This window comes from Atractosteus spatula, chromosome 7 (assembly GCF_055471065.1).
Source record: "Atractosteus spatula isolate fAtrSpa1 chromosome 7, fAtrSpa1.hap1, whole genome shotgun sequence".
In the NCBI taxonomy this organism is placed as follows: domain Eukaryota; kingdom Metazoa; phylum Chordata; class Actinopteri; order Semionotiformes; family Lepisosteidae; genus Atractosteus; species Atractosteus spatula.
In genome coordinates this window covers 37,498,075-37,516,876 of record NC_142712.1, presented here as the reverse complement: position 1 = coordinate 37,516,876, position 18,802 = coordinate 37,498,075, and the positions used below count along the sequence as shown (strand labels likewise).

General features: G+C 42.1%; 1 protein-coding gene across 2 annotated transcripts in view; it reads right to left on the bottom strand.

The window, feature by feature from the left end:
- Positions 1–2,718: 2,718 nt before the first annotated feature.
- The window catches only part of magi3a (membrane associated guanylate kinase, WW and PDZ domain containing 3a), a 155,985-nt gene continuing 139,901 nt past the window's right edge, over positions 2,719–18,802 (bottom strand). Inside the window, exons 13-22 of one of the 2 annotated variants that reach the window (XM_088921282.1) lie at positions 17,863–17,957; positions 17,107–17,299; positions 15,745–15,927; positions 13,540–13,725; positions 13,150–13,249; positions 10,811–10,931; positions 10,021–10,158; positions 6,912–7,050; positions 6,118–6,206; positions 5,704–5,787 (exon numbers count right to left, since the gene is read on the bottom strand). In XM_088921282.1, the coding sequence (XP_088777408.1) occupies positions 6,157–6,206; positions 6,912–7,050; positions 10,021–10,158; positions 10,811–10,931; positions 13,150–13,249; positions 13,540–13,725; positions 15,745–15,927; positions 17,107–17,299; positions 17,863–17,957 (1,205 nt within the window). In that variant the 3' untranslated portion in view covers positions 5,704–5,787; positions 6,118–6,156. Of the gene's footprint in view, positions 5,788–6,117; positions 6,207–6,911; positions 7,051–10,020; positions 10,159–10,810; positions 10,932–13,149; positions 13,250–13,539; positions 13,726–15,744; positions 15,928–17,106; positions 17,300–17,862; positions 17,958–18,802 lie in introns of both variants that reach the window. The other variant, XM_088921281.1, reaches the window with a different exon arrangement.

Genomic DNA, 18,802 nt, shown 5'->3' with positions numbered 1-18,802 from the left:
AGAAGGTTGCTCTAGTGCAAAAAGCAACTGCGTGCTTGAGAGGTTTTACGTGTGCTTTTGAAAGTACTGCGCCGTTTATGGATATAAATATATATGGAGAAGCTGCTTAGGCTGGGAAGTTTCTCTCGAGAGGTTCACTGGCTTGGACTTTCTTGAGTAAGTGGAAGTTGTGAACACTGCAGAAAAAACTAGATTGGAGTCACAGTCCAGACAGGCAAGTTAACAGGTAAACCGTTCGAGGAGATTATCATTATAATGATTGTGGAACGAAATAGCTCCCAAAGCCACTTGCAGTTTTACACGTGGAATCAAACTGAATCCCACGGCAGAAATTGGAGTACGGACGACTTTGGAGCTCGGCTATAAACCCGTTCAGCGTGTAAAGCTGCTGAGTGCGCGCATCTGGACACGTTGAAACGCCTTTCTTCTCGAACCATTGACTGAAAGCCCCGATATAATGGTGAGTTATTAAGGGATCCGCAATCCTCTAGAGCAACGTGAAATACTAGAGCAGCAGCAGCAGCATCCACTGTGGCAGAAATGACTTCGACCTCCGGGAACTGCGGGACAACTGAGTGGAAACATCAGAACCCGTCACTTTTTACAGTACTGTACATCAGAAGTCTTCATCTTTATATGTCCCACGATATGGGGAGACTAAAATACATTTATATAATGAAGGACCTCCAAAAGACTCATTTGAATTTGTTTCCCAGCTGTTATTTTAACTCCCTTTAAACTAAATAAGAACCGGAATGGTGGGATGCCTCTTAATTTGTATTATTTTTAAGATAAAAATTAAAAACCTATAAAAATAGTAGAGGAGATGTGTGCTCTTTCTTTTAGCTTTCGCAATCATTGATTAAGGCCTAATCAATCAATCTTTGCTTCTGTCAATTGTTCATCTACACAGCTGGCAAGTATTGAACATCGAGGACAAAAAATGGGAGATTGAAAAAACTAGGTTTGTCCAATAGCATTTTTTTTCCCATTTCCATTGAACAGACCCTTATGAACTTGATCCGAAGTCTTGAACCTCATAGTTGTTGTAGCGAATCCATCAGAATCTACCATTTAGGTCTAATTCGGTCATATTTCCCCTCTCAATACATTCATGAAGATCAAAGACAACATTTTGTACCACAAAAATAACTTTTAAGAATTGTTAGTTCAAAGTGACTTTACTTTCAGATCACTGTAGAATTGTTCCTACATAAAGGAGGTACATCTGAGTGAAAAGATTTTTAACACCAATGTTTGCCTGAACTAATCTCTGTATTGTTGTGTAGTTGTAGAAGGAGGTACAGTGGCATTAGTAATTTACCATAATCTTCAGTGAGTGTGACTTGAATAAGAAAACCAAATTGTTTTAATGGTTTTTTGGATGGTCAATATTAATCAGCAAGAGATTAAACACATAAATTCTGTTATTTCCCCATTACTAGATGAGGTAATATGTAAGTAAAAAAAAAATAGAATTTAAAATAATTTAGAAATAGGGGAGGACAGTTTGTACATAGTTTGACATTGCCGGGATGTCCTGCAGTTAATCAGGCACAAAACAGTGGAAATGTCAATTTCTTCCGTTGTGAACTAAGGATGTGGCTAAGGATCTGCGCCTGTGACTGGAAGGTTGCCGGTTCAAATCCCGTGGCCGGCAGAGGAATCCTACTCCGTTGGGCCCCTGAGCAAGGCCCTTAACCCCAACCGCTCCAGGGGCGCCATACAAAAAATGCGAAAAAATGAATTCCTAATGCAGGAAATTGTATAGGGCTAATAAAGAAACATTATCATTATCAGACCGTCCACAAGGTATACAAGCACACAAGATAACAATATGCTTCTGCCTTCAGGTTTCTTACATGGTCCTGCAGGTTTTTCTGGTATTTTGAGAACATAAAAGTTGTTTCACTGTTAATTCTGAAGAAGTGTATAGGATGACTTTGATGGTGCCTTAGAGGAATACAAGAGGAATATAGTTCAGGTGGGTAGCTGCGTCAACATGCGTAGGCTGCAAAGGAACAAGTAATAGGTTTATTCCATGCTGAAAAGAGAAGAAAAAATGTTTCGGCTGTGGAGCCTTCTTCAGATACCTGAAGAAGGCTCCATGGCCGAAACGTTGTTTTCTTTTTCAGCATGGAATAAACCTATTACTTGTTCCATGAGGAATATAGTTGATTGAATCGGATCCCAATTTAGTCCTTTCTCTTCAAGACTAAAAAGGTTTAAGCACAATCTTAACATCTCTTGATGTAAATTCCAGACTTTCAGCTACTGTATATATCCTAACATTATTTTGTATTTCTGTGAACAGGTCTAGTCCAACAAATCTTCAGAGTATTTGTATTTTATCTGTATTCTTTTTTTATATCCATTCACCGGTTGTCAAATTGAATGCCTGTCATGTAAGAGTTGATTTTAAGATATAATATACAACTCATTAAACACTTTTATGATGAACTAGCCATAGCTTTCTCAAAATCTACGCATGTCCTACCATGTTCTGTTTTTTATATGCTATTTATTGATCAAAGTACTCTTAAAAGTGTCAGCTTAGCAACCATATATTAAATTGATCATTTAGTGTGTGATCAACCTGATTTTGGAACAGCCTTCTCAAAGCTTTGCTTTTACATTTAGAATAAAAACAGGGTAGTATTTGCAAAGATGCAAAAAATATTCAACATTTATGAATAAAACCAGGCAGAAGAGGTTAACTGTATTTTAAGTAAAACTTTATTTTTACAGTGCATGAACAGAATGCCATGACCAGAAGATAAATTTCCTTTTTCCCCCCACTTTAAATCATTTTCTTTTAATCACTTAAAAAAATAATGGAGCGATTTACAGATCTTTATTTTTTTCTGAATGAGAACTCTGGAAGTATTTATAAAGGTGCTGTACAATATATAAACATTTACAACTACCACATAATGTAGAGACCAAAAGTCTTCTTTGTTCAAGCGATGCAAGGCCACATTATTATATGCAGACACTGATATGGGCAATGGAGAATTAGGGGAAGGGGGCTATCTAATACCAGAGCAGGAGACATCAAGGTGACATTTCTCAGGATTGTCCCAAAGAAGTATCACTCCACTCAGGACTGCAGAACTCAGCATAAAAGAATATCCACTAGGAACCTCCTTCAAAACATGAGAGGATTCTAAAGGGCAAAGGTTAGGTGTAGGTTTGGGGTTGATGATGTGGGTTAGATTCAGGGCAAGCTGGCACCAGAGAAACAATGACATCTGGGTACAGAGGACAGGGAGGCTGGACAGAAATCATCAGATGCCCTAAGCCAAGTGGACATTCCTTTCTGCTACTTCCAAACGTCTGAAGTCATGCACTTCTAGAAATCTAGGTAGCTGGCTTTCTACTGAAGTCATTTTAGTGACATTTTAATAACATTTGTTTCTTAAAGTTGATTGATTGTAGTTAATTTAACAAACTGTTCAGCACACTAAAGCAGTGCTTGAAAAATAACCTGAAATTATTTCAAATTAAATATTCACATAAGCTGGTGGCTATTTCAGGGTTTCCAAGTTGTTTCATTTGGGCGATATGACCTGATTTGTACATGCTACCTATGATAAACTAGCAACACTGGCTTAAGTAATACAGATAGCATACCTGGTGCCTTCAAGGGTGGCACAGTCCCTATTTTAGCAGACTTGTAAGTCTGAAAAACCTTTGGAAGTATAAATTCCATGAGGAGTTGAGTGTAATTAAGTAGTTCAATTCATGTCAAACTGCACCTCTAAATATCAGTCATGCACTGGTGAGCCAAACTCCATTTTTACCCAAATGTAGCTTAAGAAATTAATTGCTTAATGATACAAACATTTCATAAAATACAATCCAAGCTACCAATATTTCTTTAAAAAAAGTTTGCTTGTTGTACACACATTTGTCAGAGGAACTAAGTCTGTTACAGCAAACACCATTAACAGGTAGAATAGTGGCTGTTGGAACACTACATACAGCAGAATGGCTCAGTAAGAATACATATGTATATTTTTTCAATACATTAGATATGCTTAATCATGTACATAGTAAACAATATAATTAACCACAAGTTTCTGGTCCTTTAAAGAGACATCACGATTATGGAGTGAAATCATTTTCTTGATTTAGCTGGGAAGCTGAAAGATGAGTTAGTATATTCGGTTTGGATTTGTGCACAATGGATAAACATTCAATCTACAGCCTCTGATTGTGAATTTTAGACACACTGGATGGAACCCTCAGGGTGTCAAAGGTACACAGAAACAAAGCATATTAAATGCATGCAGCAAAACAAATCATTTTGTGAAGAGCATCTTGCAATCCATTGGTGTATGTCCGATTGTAGGTTAGTAGATCTTCACAACAGTTACAACATCATCCTTCATTTGGTGGATATATATGTATGACAGATATACATGTCTTTCTCCTTCATTGCATATGAAACTTCTGAACAAAGGCAGCCATGAGCATCTACAGAAATCCCTTGTTGACAATGAAGAGATTCTTACTGTTGGCTAGACAGGGTTTCACAGATCTGAATGTAGCCTCGATATCATTAAACGTAAAGGCTCCAACAAACACAGAAGACAAAATGCTAACACATTATGCTATGTTAATAAAGGAAGAAAAACTATTCAAAATGGATACAGATCCCTTAAATACTTAATGAAAAATAAAAAAAAACCTTTGTCCCAGCTGTGCAGTGATGCTGTGAAGAAACTCTAATCTGTTGTCTTCAGTGTTACTGAGTCTTCGCTTCAGAGAATCTCTCAACTTTCTCATAGCTGGGGACTTTCCAAGGCCCTGGTGTGATAGGAACCTTTCTACCACTGTTCAGGTTCACATTGGCGAGGCCCTCTGCAACAGCACCAGAACTCCCTGCGTCTTTTTTGCTCTCCTCATCTGTGCCTTTCCTCTTGGCCTCTCTTTCTCTCCGGCCTGTGTCCTCAACTTCTTTCACCGTCTTTTCTCTGCTGGCGATCGAGCGGGATCTGTGAGCGTGGGGGTCTCTCCCCGTGTCTTCTTCGCCCTTTCTGTAGTGCTCACTGGAGTTCCTGGCCACGTCCTCCCCGTTCCTGCTCATCTCTCGCTCAGCTTCTTCGTCCCTGCGTTTTCTTTCCCTATTCCCCGCGGGCTTCTCCTGTTTATCCGTCTTTGCTGGGCTGCTCCTCCTCCGACGTTCCCCCTTGTTTACCAGTGGCTCTCTGTTCACCACTTCCTGTTCCTTCCTAGGAGACTTCTCTGGACTTGATGACCTCGGCCTGTCTTTCTGCCGTCGAGACTTCTTGTCCTTGCTTCCCGCGTTCTGCACGCTGACAGATATGTCCTTGCTTTCTGGAGGGAAACTTCCTTCGGCCTTCCTTGGGCTGTGTGATCCGTCTTTGCCATCAGCCTTCGCCCTGCTAGCTTTCTTTGGGCTGGCAGGCATGGCATCGTGAGGATCTTCCGATTCGCCTGTCATGGGGTGCAGCTTTCTGTGTGGAGTTCCAGGACTGACAGATCGGTCTCGTTTCTGCATTTTGGCCTTGCTGGCTTGGTCTTTGGTTGAGTCCTGGCCCAGCCTGTCACTATCTGTGGAGATGACGGTCCCACTGGCTGGGAGGTGAGCCTGTCTGTAGCTGGGGGTATCACTGTCCCGGTCATAGGGCTCCATTTGTTTCACAGCAGGGTAGGACTCAGAGGTGGTAGAGGAGTTGGAGTTGAAAGATGGAGACACCGGTGAGAGTGGCTCTTCTGCTGAACTGTCTATCTGAAAGCTTGTGGGTGAAACGTTCTGACCTAAAGAAAAAAAAGAAATGGTAATGTCTCATTGTTTGCAGTTTGTGAGTAGAATATTTTTAAATAATTCCGATTCTTCTAATTAAAAAATACCCTGACAACCTGTGGATCATACATTTAAGTTTGATTAATATTCTAGTTGTCTGTGTCTAAAGATGACCTATTGTGTGTACCCAGTTCCAGTGCAATTGACTGCTAATTTCATGGAGAAAAAGGGTGCAGACAGAGCAGCTCACAGAGTGGAAAGAGGGTTTTCAGTCGACATGCATGGCTTTGCTTTCCTAGAGCAAAAGGAAAAGTGTTGTGAAGACGAGTACAGAAAAGATTTACCAAGATATAAGGGACAGACCAAGAAAAGTAGTGAAGCCTTTAGTGATGCTCTGGTTTCATGTAGAAGCACAGGGCGGAAGAGGTCAGACCTGGAGAGAGGAACAGAAAACAGTGCAGAGACTGAGCTGGACAGAGGCAGCCACTGGAGACACACTAGACTTTGAAAACACCCTACACTCTAAGCCACAGGTATACTTGAGACTGACTGCACACTAAGGACACAAACACTCGTCACTCTGCAACAGTGCAAATGCGAACACTCACGGCTCACTCTGCGAGAGCGCACACTGGACACACACACACACACACACACACACACACACACACACACACACACACACACACACGTCACTCTGCGACAGCGCACTCCAGGGACACACACACACTCGTCACTCTGCGACAGCGCACACCGGGGAGAGACACACACTCGTCACTCTGCGACAGCGCACACCGGGGAGACACACACACTCGTCACTCTGCGACAGCGCACACCGGGGAGACAAACACACTCGTCACTCTGTGAGAGCGCACACCGGACACACACACACACACACACACACACACACACACACACTTGTCACTCTGCGACAGCGCACACTGGGGACACACACACTCTCGTCACTCTGCGACAGCGCACGCTTGGGACACACACACACACACTCATCACTCTGCGACAGCCGACACTTCTTCAACGGATATAAACAGTGCTAACTCAGCCACGTTCTTCCTGTAGGCCTGTACGCTAGTGTTTTCTCAGTGTAGAACGACGTCAACACCATACTGTCTGCACTCACTGTGGTCGGGGACGAGTCCCAGGCCTGGCCTCAGCAGCAGCAGCACTTTATTCCCCCCGGCCTGGATCAGCTCAATGGCCCGGGTGTGGGTGATACCCTGGGTCGGCTCGCCATTGATTTCCACAATCTGATCACCCACCTGCAATCATACCACACTGTCTCCATCATGCCATTCCTACTGCTGAGCTACGCTTTCAGGCTGTAAACTAGCTTTCTATAAAACCTGTAAAAAACCTTAAATCACAGCCTATGAAATCAGTGTGAAATAAATGATGACTTTGGTACCATCATCATTTTACACCAAGTAATATTTTCTTGTAGCAAACAACCAATATAGGAGCAACACCTTTAGAAGCACAGATTTTATATACAATTCCTCAGTCAACAATAGTTTGGCAATGCTCTCAAAATAAGTCATCGAGGTTGTTACAGAACAGACTGTACAGATAAACATGCCTGATCATTGTTGCCTACTTATGTCAATGTCATATCCTTTGTTAAGGCCTATAGACTGGTGAGTTTTTTCTTTTCTTTCACTCAGCTCACTGGTCTGCTGTAATGAATTAACTCCACAGCTATGAAATATTGTACATGAACACTCTACAGCATGTGCATTTGTATGTGTGGGAAATGAGTCTCTTTACAAATTCATAAAAAATGTCAAATCTGCAGTCACTTTTAAATATCAATATCACGGTCATCTATTAATAATGCATTGGCAATGCAAAGCTTATCCTTGATGACACAGAGTGGTAGAAAGGTATAAAATAGAAGGCAAAGCAGAAGCATTGCCTGGCACAGCTGCACATTGTAAAGTATTCTAATGTTTAATCAAATGTTGAGTTACATTTTAATAACTAAAAGGAGGAGACTTAAAGATTAGTAGGGGAGTTCACATACTAATGTAAACTTCAGATGATATAAGTGGATTTACATCAGTGCAATATCTTGGTATAGTAACATTAGATCCAAAAACTGTATAGATTTTGCAATACATTTCACATTACTCAAGAATAGTCAAACTTTTTTTGTAGTAATAACTATACGATAAGCAAGACATTTTCACAGCTTTCAACTATACTTTTCTCAGTTATATAAACATTTATCTACTTGTATGTCATTTAGAATAGCTGGTGCCTTAAAGTGAAAATATTAGAATCATAGCAAATGCCAGACTCTATATGAGTCTTCGCAAATCTGCATGTTTAGAGAATTAAACCCTTTTCCAATTACATGTATGTTCATCTCAGCTGAAGTTGTTCTGAGTGCAACATACTGTATATGCCTTCAGTGTCTCCAAATCAGATACAACTGGCTTATGACATGTCGCTGCTACTCCTGATTAAGTGGCCAATGGATTTAAGAAAAGTAATCAAAAATTAAATTAATTTTTGTAAAATAAGTTGTAACCTGATGAGTAGCAGCATTGAAGATAGGAGGTGTGATTCCCATCAAAACTCCTGTGATCCACTAAACTGCCACTGAAGTACAGAATGATTAAGACCAAAACCTTCATATAGGGAGTACACTAGAAACCCTTTTTGCACTCGAGTCAGGATCTTTGTGTAGCATTTCACGGAGGTTGACAACAGCTGCTTTATCTAGGTGCAATCAAGTTCTTTGACTGACATCTGGTCAATCTAAAAAATGATGCTCAACTCCAACACTCTTTCTGAGTGTCACTGTTGCCGCTGCTGTCTGACAATCCGAGGATCCTCGAGATCATAAATCAAATTTGCAACCGCAACTGTGGCTCAAAGAAACCCTGTTTCTGTTGTATAATAAAGCGCCGCGTGGTTTTGTTTAAGGACTAGTTACATATATATATCAACTTGCTAAAAACCACACTTTTCTAAGAACAGATTAACTCTTGAAAAATGGCAAATAGTTAACACAGTTCTCCTTTTAAATTCTCAAAGCAAACATTTCAAATAGTCACAAATATATCTTCAATTGTCAATAAGTGTCAAATGCATGTAAAACCATAATTTTTTCATAACAAAATATGCATAAGCACCGGCCAAGAACACCTAAATAAATTCTAAATAATGATTTGATAATACCAATATTATTCTGAACTCCCCCCTTTGTCCCCCCCTACTTTGAAAATATATATCCAGTCAATCAAGTTCCCCATATTCCTCAATTGCTTATATTGTTATTCACAATATACACTAATAGTACATTAACAACAATGTCACACATAATATAAACAGAAAACTGGCAGAATAAAGGAAACATCAACATAACTGTAAAGTTTCTTAATAGGATGTTGAACCTTCATGAATATCCAGAATAGCTTCAGTGCACCTTGGCACAGATTCTACTAGTGTCTGGAACTGTATTGAAGGGATTTGACACCATTCTGACCCAAGAAATTCCATAATTTGGTGTTGTTGACGGTGGTGGAATACGCCATCTCAGGCGCTGCTGTAGACTCTCCCATAAGAGCTCAATTGCGTTGAGATCTGGTGACTGGGAAGACTATGGCATATGGTTTACATGGTTTTCTTACTAAAGCATTCAGTAAGTAATTTAAGAAAGTAATTTCCAAGAGCATTGACATCTTGGAAGATTCCACTCCCATCAGGAAAGAAATGATTCAACGCAGGATGAATGTGATCACTCAGAATGGCTTTGTATTGATTGGCATTTAGCTTGCCCCCTAACGGGACCTAAACAACGGCAAAAAAATGCACCCCATACCTTAACCGAGCCGCCAAGACCCCTCACCATGGGAAAAGGGCACTGTCGGGGTCTTTTGGCATGCTCTTTCCTTTATTTTGGCAGTTACCTGTAGTTCATACCGTACACTATACACTGCTAAGCATCATCATAAGTACCAAAAGTACTGGATCTACTCTTGTCCATAAATTCATTTTTTCCTTCAATTTTTAATATTTTTTTCAGACGTTTGTACATCTTTAATTCAATTAATTGGAAATAAACAGGTACTGATGGTATCCATTCATGGGTACGTAGGAGTTTGCTGCGTGGTTTTCAGTATTTGCTACACAATCAGACATTACAGACATGTGCGGGCGGTGCCCTCAATACCCTTGCAGGCTGCTGTATTCAGGCACCGACGGCCTCTGCGGGCGAGACTCACATGTATCCGGCCATCTTTCAGGGCGGGGCCGTCCTCCGCCAGCCTCAGGATGAAGAGGCCCATGTTGTACTCCTTGCCTCCCCGCAGGCTGAAGCCGAACCCTCGGAGGCCCCTCTCCAGCTCCACCATGAAGCAGCCCTGAGGACAGCAGCATCCACAACACTGCACTCAGTTTCCTTAGAGCTACAGTACAGAACACTGCTAGGTGAAAAAATAGTGCCTTTGGAATTTGAGGAATTTGTCAACCCTTACTGTAAAATATTATAATATTTTTATACAATACACTACTGTTTTGGGGTGGCAGGGTGACACAGTGGTGGGTTAGCATTGCTGCCTCACAGCGCTGGGGCCCTGGGTTAAATTCCAGACCTGTTTGTGTTCTTCCTGCGTTTGCAAGGGTTTCCCCCCAGTAGCTCTAGTTTCCTCCCGCAATACAAAAACGTACTGGTAGGTTAACTGGCTTCAGGGAAACTTGGACCTAGGCGTGAGCGTGTGTGTTTGTGTCTTTGTGTGCCCTGCAATGGACTGGTGTCACAGCAGGTATACCCTGCCGTGTGCCCGTTGCTTGCTGGGATAGGCTCCGGCTCCCCCGAGACCCTGAATTAGGAGGAGTGGTTAGAAAATGAATGGATGGATATCACGGTTTTGTTAATAGTTTTTTTTCTACAGTTCAGCAAGCACCTGGTAATGACAGGACAGAGCTGTGCCCTGCCTAGCTCTGACTGTGCTCAGCAGGGCACATCGGTTTGTCTGTAATGTGTACCTCCTGTCTGGTGCCCAGGGCTCTCACCTGTTTGGCCCCTGTAGTGCACAGCACCCCCTGCTCGCTCTGGGGGAGGCTCTTGTGGTCTGCCCAGGAAAGCCTGGCATCAGCGAGGGAATCCCTCTTATCGTCCATTTCGGGGTTATATCTAAATCATTCCAAAAACAAATGTATGAATACACGTGTGTGTGCACACACAGAACCCTGCTGTATTAGAACGGGCAGTTTTGACAAAGAGATAAGAGATGCAAAAATACCAAAAACAAAATGTAAATACAGCAGCACCTGGTAGCAATGCTCAGAGTATCATGCAGGCCCTGATGCAAATGCTAATGCAGAATGCTAATATTTACACCACAGATGCACTGGCAGCTAAGAATACTGGACAACACAGGTTGCCCATTTTAATACAGTAGTGCCTTCATATTCAGTACTTGTAGAACGTAAATCAATTACTGAACCAAATGCTCAGAAATGTAGCTAGAAATAGTTCATTTGGTTGTCAGCCTATCTAAAATGCTTAATGATTCCCTTGAAAGCCTTTTCTGTGAGAAGGGTGAAATCCCTAATGTAGTCAGTCTTCATGCTGGTGAAGAAGCCTCATTAGATGCCTTTGATGAAATTAAACCTCAATAATTTTTCACATTCTCTCCTACTGGTCCTACAAAGATTGTGGGCAGTTTTCATTGCACTACTTCAAAACATGTTTTCCATTTGTTACCATGGATGACCCTCAATTTGCACTTCAATACTGGAATGAAAAACACCGGAAGCAACTTTGAAAGAAAAAAAATATCATTTAAGGGATAATCAAAGCAAGATTTTTTCTTGTCTGCAACGCATGCTGTAATGGATTAAATCATTGACACAGGTAATCTTGTTTCAAATGAAGATCAAAGTCAGTGTAAGCCTCACAAATTTCACAATCACACCACCCTCCATTAATTCCTCTAATCGTTCTGCCAGCTTTCCTCTCATTTCCCAGAAAGCACAGGCAGATGCAGCAGAACATCATAAAGCATGGCTTAATAAGCGCAGGACTTCAATCCTCTCTACTGTGTGGTGCCAGTTTCAAACCTAAATTAGTTCAGCCTAAATTACTGGATGGGTGCCTCTGTCGCATGCAAGCACTGTAATATTACCGTTTTTTTACTTTCTATTGAATAGATTATGTTAGGAAAAATATTCCCCATCTCATTTTATAATTGTTCTCATCCAAATCTGACCCAAACGTTCACAATATAAATTAGTCGAATGGTTTTCCAGTGTGGTCAGTACAGTGGCACAGAAGTGCCACACAGTGCTGGGGCTCTGGTTCAATTCCAGACCCGGGGTGCTGTCTGCGTGGAGTTTGTATGTTCTCCCTGAGTTTGCATGGGTTTCCTCCAGGTGCTCAGGTTTCATCCCAAAGCCCAAAGCCCAAAGCCAGTACGATACTTTGACTTCTGGGAGAATTGGCCCTGGTACAGTTTGTGGGTCTGTCTGTCCTGTGATGGACTGGCGTCCCACTAGGGTGTACCCAGCCTTGTACCTGTAGCTCTGGATTCCCCATGTCCCTGAATTGGCAGAAGCAGTTAGAAAATGGATGGATGGATTTCATGGTCATTTCTTTACTTGAATGGGGATACATAACACTGTCATAACTCCCAAATAAACATTAACCGAGCTCACAATATGCATAAAAAAAATACAGCAAAACAGAAACTCACATGAACATGCCATGATCACTGTTACCAATCTGCATGTGTAGGAAGCCCTTGTTAACTCTAAAGTCTGTCATGGTGTCTTCCATCTCTTCATCTGATTTCACTCAGCCTGCAATTCTGCTCCTAGTTATTGACCGGAACTACAGTATGTCTTATACTCATTATGATGCATCTTCGAGTAATGTCCTTTGCACAAACTGTTGTAAGGGGATGTGGTTTTATTTTGTTGTGTAATGTTTATGAAGGAGTTACAATGGTGTTATGTAACCCCATTCGAGTAGAGCATTACCAGTTTCATCTAAATCTGCTGCTACTTCATACACACTGTAGTGAAAAAATTAACTTCTGGGTTGGATCAGGAACTAGGACTTTATTAGTGGAGGATGGGAGAGCTCTGCCCAAGAGTGCAGCACTGTATGGTGACTCCAGAATTCATTATGTGGATTGTTCAGAGTATTTACAGTATATAGTGGTGTTCAGAGATACAGAATACAACGTGCACAAAGTCCACGGTATGCAGCAGTGTTCAGAATGTGAGGAGTGCAGAATGTGAAATGTTCAGTGTATGGTGGAGTGTTTAATGTGCGGTGTTGAGAGACGCAGAAGGCAATGTGCACAGTGTCCAGGGTACGCAGCAGTGATCCGGCTCTCGGGCCCTACCTGTCCTCTCGGTGTGCCGGCTGCACCTGTCCCATGGCTCTGTGCTGTGGCGCTGGGCTCTGCTTCGCCGAGCTGTTGCCTGATGGAGGCCCACTGTGCTCTGGAACACAGACAGAGGCTGTCTCAGCAAGGCCTTCAGGCTCACACAAGTCACACAGCGAATGCATGACTACATTTATGAAGGAATGAATACATCAACACAATAATAAATGAGTAAATGAGTGTATTGTTTGATTTTTAGAAAACGTTGTGTTTCAGGCTGGAACAGGCACCTGAAGTGCTAACAATGGATTTATAAAAATACCTTTAAAAAGCACACAAGCAAAGCAAAAGCAATGACAGGGTCAGCTGTACATCTTGGGGGTGCAGGATGGCTTCTAGTGGGCTTACCGTCCTCCGGCACGACGGTCAGAGTCACGGTGTTGCCAGCGTCCTTGATCAGCTGCACAATGTCGTTGTGGGCGAGCTCCATGATGGACTGGCCGTTGACCGCTGAGATGCGGTCTCCCACCTTCAGCCTCCCACTGCGGTCCGTGGGGCTCCCCTCGATGATGCGCCCAATCTTGTGTGGGATGACTGCACACAGAGCATGTCAGCATGATTACACGCAGTGGTATTAAGAAAGGAAATCCGTTGACACAACAACAACACTTAACACAATGATCATAAATAGGATATAGTACAAAAGATAGTGTAAAGCTAGAATCTCACAAGCTGGGTCTTGAGGAGGCACCAGAAAGCTATTCTGATATCTGCACATATCTGATGGCTCTGCTAGGGTTGTCTCTCACTCCCATAAGAACATAAGAGAGAACATTACAAATGAGTGGCCTCTTCCTGCTGCTTCTTGAAAGAAGCCAGGGCATCACCTTCAACAACACAGATGGGCAGCTTGTTCCGGACTCCCACAATCCTTTGTTTATCAAATTCCTCCTGTTCTCACTTTTAAAAGCCTTTTTTACATAGTTTCTATTTGTGTCTTCTGGTACATATCACTGTTGATGGTGAAGAAGTCCATTGTGATTGTGAAGAAGATTGATTTTGTCTTTGAAGATTCAAGACTAGAAAGGTTCAGTTCTTTCAGCCGACTGTGTAGGGCATTCCTTTAAGGCAGCTGCTCTTGTTATTGACTGCAGCAATATATTTTTGTAATGTGGTGACAATTTCCAACACAATGCCAGACAACTTGTGAGTAAAATTTAAGCAGGTAAAACCTCTGTTTCAGAAAACCATTACTGCTCAGTCTCTCTCTAATGAGCCGTTCACTCATTAGTAACCAGAACTATAGAAAAAGCAGTAAAATAATTACAAAGCTTGTTATAGCAGCTGAGATACAAGGTTTGAGGTTACAGACAGTTCAAAGTGTGGCGATCAATGTGTCCATAGAAACACACAGAAACGTCAGCAGCAATGCTATTGAGCTGACTGACTGAAGTACTGTGCTAATGGGAAAGGTTATTAATGTGCTATTACACTTCCTTGTTGCTACAGCACAGCAATTATCACTAACACAACAGAAGCAGTAAAGACCTATCCCAGATGTAATCCAGACAGGGAATACTGAGCCCCATAACACTTTATGTATGGGGAACAGGCAATGTCACTTTTGTTTTCTCCTGCATACAAATTTAAAGAGGGCTGTTTTTTCATTCCTGGGATGTTCCAGACACAAAAAACAACTCTGATTGTGTGCCAGAGGTTGCTATTCTTGCTAAAGAAGTCATTAACATGATGTTTTAATGTGGTCTACATAAACACAACCTGGCAGGAATGGAATTACTTAATCTTTCAATTAAATCGGCAACATGGGGGTCTGACTCAACCGATCAAGGTGCTCACCCCAAGTGTAGGCTGAGTTCCACAGTCACAGGTTTGAGCCTGTGTCACATCACTAGCTGACTGCGACCGAGATTCCCCAAGAAGCAGTGCACAATTGTCTGAGCTCTGCCAAAGGAAAGCTGTGATCATCCAGACAGGGCTCTCTCAGTTCTCAGTAACACAGAGACCCCTGCTGCCTCCCAGGCCCTTAGTGCTGTTGGAGAGGGCTGTGTCTTTATTTTGCTAAGCCTCCTGATTGGGGCTGTGGTGTCTGTGGCACAAAGACGGGTGGGTCAGGAGTCCGTCCACACTTCCTCCACAAATAGGGTTTGCCGCTCCCAACGGAGACATGAAAAACGCATACTTTTCCAAAACCGGGATAACATTACGAAACTAACTGGTGATTCTAAATCGGAAACAGTATTTGAGCTCTCACCTATTTTCCCTTGCCTTAAATGCGCTATCAATTCGAGAAGCATGATAAAAAATTTACTTTGCTTTTTCTAACTCAATATAAATCCTTTGTTTCCAAAACAACAGTAATTGGGGGACAGAGAGAGAGACAAAAAATATTTGCTTTCTCAGGTCTTTCACAATGGGTCTCCATTCAGAAAAGTGGCAGATAAATTTGTTCTGCAAGAGAAAAGCTCATTAAAATAAGCCTTTAGATAGGTCGGCTTGAGGTTGTTAAGGTTTCGATAAGTTCGGCGACGCCTCTTTCCGTTCAGCGCGTCGTGCCCTGAGGGATTTTAACGCGCTGTGAGGCGGCGCTCTCACCTCCTGGCGGCGGTTTGTTCTTGGAGGTGAGGATGACGAACCCGAAGCCCTCGTTGTCTCGGCGCTGCAGGGTGATGTCGTACGAGTCGTGGTCTGGCTGGCTGGGCTCGTCGATGCGGGGTAACTTGGGTGAGCCGTTGGCCAGTGCACCTGGGGGCTGCAGAGCCTCCTCGTCACTCACTTCTGCACCAGAGGACAAGAGCAGGGGTGAGGAAATGGGACACGCTGCTGAGGACCAGCACGCCAAGACCACCGTCCTTTAGAAAGGCAATGATGATGAATAAGGGCTTCAAACTAGAAATCCTAAAATGAAAAATGAAATATCATCACAAGCTAATTACCTTGGATGAACAGCAGGAGCCAATTAACCATGAACCTCATTAATAGCTCCTGTCAAGTTGAAATAACTTGAGTTTTAGCTTATTTGGATTCTGAGACCTTGTGCAAGTCCCCAGTTCAATGTTTCAGATCTGCCTTGTGCCCATCCTTAACTTCCCCTGCTAAATCACAGACATTTGCCAGGAAGGCCTGAGGAACGGAGGCGTCTATCCAGAATGGGGGTATAATGTTCTCCTATCAGCACATGCTGCTCCTCACTTACAGTTCTAATATAATCTGGGCTCCTCCACGTTGTGCTCAAAACCTTCCTTTGAAATTGTAAATCTCCAAAAAACGTTAAAAAATGTTAAAAGACAGATCCATCACAACTTTATTTTCTAAAGGTATAAAAATCTAGGGACTCATGGTTAAATATTTTGTAAGTGTCATCCATGCATTGCCAAATAGAGGATTACTGCTTTATTGGGTTGCAGAAATCCAGAAGCACTACACTCTGGATAAAAAGATCCCCCAAAATTTTCCAGTTTCCCCAAAGCATCACAAAATCCAGTGTATAAACATTATTAGCATCTGCATCAAGGAGGAGGTTACTCCAATCCTTAAGAGCCTAGGGATGCATAGATTTTCTTTGTAAAACTGGTCTTGATTACTTAAAACAATTCTTTAGAAAATAAATAATATAAACCGTTTTAAAGTCTTAAACAGTAGTTTATCAAAATAAATGTTTCAAAGCCTGTAGTACTCTGGCCCTCATGGACTTTAGATTTTCCAGTACAGGGCAGAAGGCTGAAATACCAGGTACTGCTGTGTTTATGTCTGTTCCCTTTTGTGCTTGGTGTTAAGCTGTGTAAATAACATGTACATCAGGGCTGCTTATTTTAAAATGGCAGAATCTGTTACGAAACCACAAAAGCCAACTTCTGTGTATGTGACTCTATATGAGTATACTTACAGCACATCATTTTATTATAATATACAAATCTATGAAATCTAAAAAGATTCAATAATAATCATCATCATCACCTTTGTAGACCACCTTTCTGCGCACAGTGAGCACAACTTGTCCATTCCGAGCCGCGTTGGTCATCAGCTCCAGGACCTGTTTGTGAGATTTCCCTTTGACTGGCACCCCGTCAATACATAGGAGCTCATCTCCGGCACGCAGCCGCCCGTCCTTCTCCGCCGCTCCCAGGGGCACAATGGCACCGATGTACACCTGGCAGAAAGCAGTCGCACAGTCAGCACACTGACGTGGGCAACACACAGCACCGGGGCTGGCGTTTGTTCTGCAGTAGAATAGAGTCCACGTGAATTCCTAATGAAGCGTCTAGCGAAAATAGTGGGGACGTTGCAGGAGCAAGAACTTGGGGAGAATATTAATTCTAGTCATTAATAATATTATTGGTAACAATATTATTATCTCAGTTAAAAAAACAAATACAAGTGAGAAGTGAATGTAGATGTTTTTCAGAAAACGGAGCAATGAAAAAAGAAAAAATTATCTTTGCACCACTTTCCTTTTAAAATAGCTCATGAAATATACAGTATGCATTAGATGGAGCAGTTGCATTACATATGGACTTTGGTCAATTATTTGGAAATTCAGCACATTGTAATGGTAAGCAGATGAAGCCAAGGCCATGAATATCTCCATGGTCTTACTGCAGATCACTGTTTGAGCAGTGATGTAAATTACAGGGAAGTTGCCATGTCAGGGGACACTATGTCAGGAGAGAGTTTTAGAGGGATGCAGTCCCTTGAGGGCATGACAGGACTCACTGGCTGGTCCGGACCCTCTCCACCCAGAACTCGAAATCCGAAGCCAGATTCCTGGTTCCTTTTGATGCACACATCCAGGTCCTTCGTGTTGGGGGCTGGAGGAGAACAGAAGACAGAGGTCAGGGGTTAGGGGTCAGAGATCAGAGGGAAGGGAAGCAGGAACTCCTCTCATAATGGGTAGGGTTAGCAACAGTGCTGAGGGAGTCATGGGATCTGCAGCTTCCATGAATTTAGAATGAGCCCAGAATGCATTCGGAAAGGTCTGTTAAGGTTTGAACAGGAGACCAGCTTCTCTCATTGAAACTCAGAAGTGAATGAATTAATCTCTTTCTTACTCTGGACAAAGAAGAAAACTATCAAAAAATAAAATGACATTTTCAGCAGATATGGCTGGGGTGAGTTTAATAAGCAGAGCACTAAATATGATTCTCTGTTTAATGTCCTATTAGCTGTTTGAGCTTTGTAATCTCATAGCCTGAGAAGTTGCTAAGACAAGAAGACTTGTCCTATAAACTCTTTTACATCGTCAATCGAACAAATGCTGTACATTATACATATCAGGTAATGCCATCAGATCTCAACTCAATTTTCTGCATAATCCTTCATAAAATTCTATTTTGGGTTGATATTAACTGGACAAAACAGTGTCCTAATCCCATCCAGTAAAGGTAAACTGTAACCTTGGAGCACCCTGGCAGAATGTTTCTAATTAAGTGGACCCTTGTCTTCATCTAAATCCAACCTTGGACTGCGAAGGAGAAGGTTCTGACGTACTGCATCACGACACATGAGGGCTCACAACAAACAAAAACTCTTCCTTCCATTAAAAAGAATGAGTAACTTGAAACACAGTTTGGCATTTATTGGAAGTGGGTTTGAGGTCATTCGTCTTCTTGGAATTAGGAAATTCAGCTCTGTCAGCTTCTTTACAGAAAGATTT